The sequence below is a fragment of the Frankliniella occidentalis genome, unplaced genomic scaffold (genome assembly GCF_000697945.3).
Source record: "Frankliniella occidentalis isolate FOCC.00 unplaced genomic scaffold, Focc_3.1 Scaffold1, whole genome shotgun sequence".
Taxonomy (NCBI): domain Eukaryota; kingdom Metazoa; phylum Arthropoda; class Insecta; order Thysanoptera; family Thripidae; genus Frankliniella; species Frankliniella occidentalis.
The window spans coordinates 3,391,436-3,393,970 of NW_026267131.1; the positions used below are offsets into that span (position 1 = coordinate 3,391,436).

General features: G+C 51.7%; 1 protein-coding gene across 1 annotated transcript in view; it reads right to left on the reverse strand.

Annotated features, from left to right (window-relative positions):
- LOC113212599 (multiple C2 and transmembrane domain-containing protein) overlaps positions 1-1,006 on the reverse strand; it is a 26,641-nt gene extending 25,635 nt beyond the window's left edge. The window contains exon 1 of the mRNA XM_052268217.1: positions 844-1,006. Within this exon, the coding sequence (XP_052124177.1) occupies positions 844-991 (148 nt within the window). The 5' untranslated portion in view covers positions 992-1,006. The remainder of the gene's footprint in view (positions 1-843) is intronic.
- Positions 1,007-2,535: the final 1,529 nt, after the last annotated feature.

Below are 2,535 nucleotides of genomic sequence, written 5' to 3' on the forward strand. Positions count from 1 at the left end.
TCTCTCTCTCTCTCTCTCTCTCTCTCTCTCTCTCTCTGCGACATTCAGCTCTGATTAATGACCGAGTCAGAGGGACCCCGTTTATAAACAGTCGCTGCCTGGTTAGGAAGGGTGCAGTTTGGCGCGCACAACAACTGGCCTGTGATGAGCCCCGAGGCCAGTCCGAGACCGCGTGCGACAGTGCCCACTCGGCACATGAGCAATTAGCACAACACACATTTTCTCACGCTTCGATTTGCAGCTTCAGAAATAGAGAAATATTCTCTCAAAATGAATAGTTCTCGCGCGATGTTTTCTTTATACCGTTGCGTAAAGACTTTGACACAGCAGTTTTGCAGATTGGTTACCCCTAGGGATCATGGCGCCTTACAGACGGAGCGAGAAGCTAAACTCGCACACTGCTGCCGCAGCCGCAGCCCTCTGACACAGAGTGTGGGACCCAGACGAGATTTTCTGGACGAAATTCTCACTCTGGGTTTAAATAAACGGACCCAAGTAAAAGGCACAGCAGCGTGTACCTGCTCGCAGCTCATTCCCAAATTAGATTTTCCCTTCCATTTTGTTTGCCCGTTTGTACTCGGCTCGTTATTCCTGCGAGGCCTGCCCGATTCATTCAGCTCGCAGAGAGCGTATGTCGGCTCCCTTTCAAATTACCGTGTAGTTCCCGCGTGAATGTGTTTGCACGGTTTCAGTCACGGACATACCCCACTTGATGATTTCAGTGCGGCCACCACATACCTGACAGGGGGACACTGCTCCGCTTTTTCCACCACGTTTCATCTCTTGAAAATACACGAAATTTCATCACTTTTTGCCCCTAGCTGATTCCGATTCGCTTTTTACCTAAACGGCAGATTTGGGCGACTAGCTCCATGCATTCGAATTCTGTAAACTTGCTTCGCCTGCGCATATTTTTCGCGTCGATGCCATGACCGAGGCTGTCCGTCTTCAACTGATAGCACTCGGTCCGACTAGAAAGTAGCGTCTCCATATCTGCTGGTATCAGTATCCACCGCTCTTCAAAAACGTAATGCTTTATCTTATCTTTGAACTGATATCTAAAGCGTTCCAATGGCAGCTGCACAGGAAGGAAGGGTAATTTCTCTCAGGGCTAGATTGAATAAGACCAAGCATAAGCAAGCGGCAATCGAAACTCGACCCACCTGCACTGTTGGAAATTATTTCGTAATTTGACGGAAAATGTCCTGTTAATTCAATTTTTCTACAAAATTCGTTTACTTCGTTAGTTTAAAGTAACAAATACATTGGTAAAAAAAAATTAACTCAGGAAAAATGGCTCAGGTTCTTCGGTGTGTTTCAACACTACCGATTAATTACTCCATTGTTAAGGTCGATTAACTCAGCAGCAGTGCGCCACTGACGTGAGTGCGAATTCCCTCCTCTCCCCCTCTCTTTCTCTCTCTCTCTCTCTCTCTCTCTCTCTCTCTCTCTCTCTCTCTCTTTCTCCCTCTCTCTTTGTCTCTCAGGTAAACGGCCCTCGAACGACGCTGGTGCACAGCCTAGCGCAGGAGCCACCGTTAACCCGAGGGGGCTTGGCTAAAGTGCCTCCTTCGTTCCCCTTGGCTTGTGGATGGGCTGAAGTAGAAGGAACGAGGCGGCAGTGAGAGAGAGAGAGAGAGAGAGAGAGAGAGAGAGAGAGAGAGAGAGAGAGAGAGAGAGAGGGGTACAGTGAGGGTAAGGGAGAGCAAACAGAGGGAAGTGAGGGGTAGCGATACAACAATGCATGGCATGCGCATTGGATTTAGTAATCTCGTACGGAACGTGACGTCATCACTCAGCCATATACACCTGGCGGATGAGTCGGGGCACGCGGAGACACGGGCGCCGCCCCCGCACAGAGGACCACGCAGCGCAGCGCCGGGGCCTCGCCCGAGAGGAGGAACTAGGTTATGACCCTTTTCATGAGCAGTAAAGTCGGTTCCGCTGCAGCAGCCGCGGCCCCCGGCCCCGCGCCGCCCCCGCCGCAGCCCGGCTCAACCGGTAATCGGACGGAGAGCCAGCGCAACGGCCATGTCTCTGTCAACACAGTGGGGCGTGCGACGCTACAGTGTGTGTGTGTGTGTGTGTGTGTGTGTGTGTGTGTGTGTTTGTTTGTATATATTTTTGTTATTTTTTTCGACATCGCTGTGTTGGCTGAGTTGTGGTACCATTTTCATTACCCATGGTTCTCGCTCTCCGTAGCTGATCTGTACTGTTGCCCACTGCAGATGAAACATTCCGTAACTCAATGAGACCGCGCGGTCAATTTTGGGGATCCCTTAAAATGAAGGGGAGGAATCAACCCCGTGTCTACCCTCCACCTCTCCTCCCCACCTCGCGGCTTTCAGAAGGCGACACGGTGGTGCCGCTCCGACCCGCCCCCGCCAACCTTTATCAGCAAAGGCCCGCGTGCGTGTGCGTGTGTTATGGGGCTCGACCCATCAGGGTCAGCTAAGCATGCGCCTGTAGGCCCTCCCCCAACTACCACCCCTTCTGCCATCTCTCTCTCTCTCTCTCTCTCTCTCTCTCTCTCTC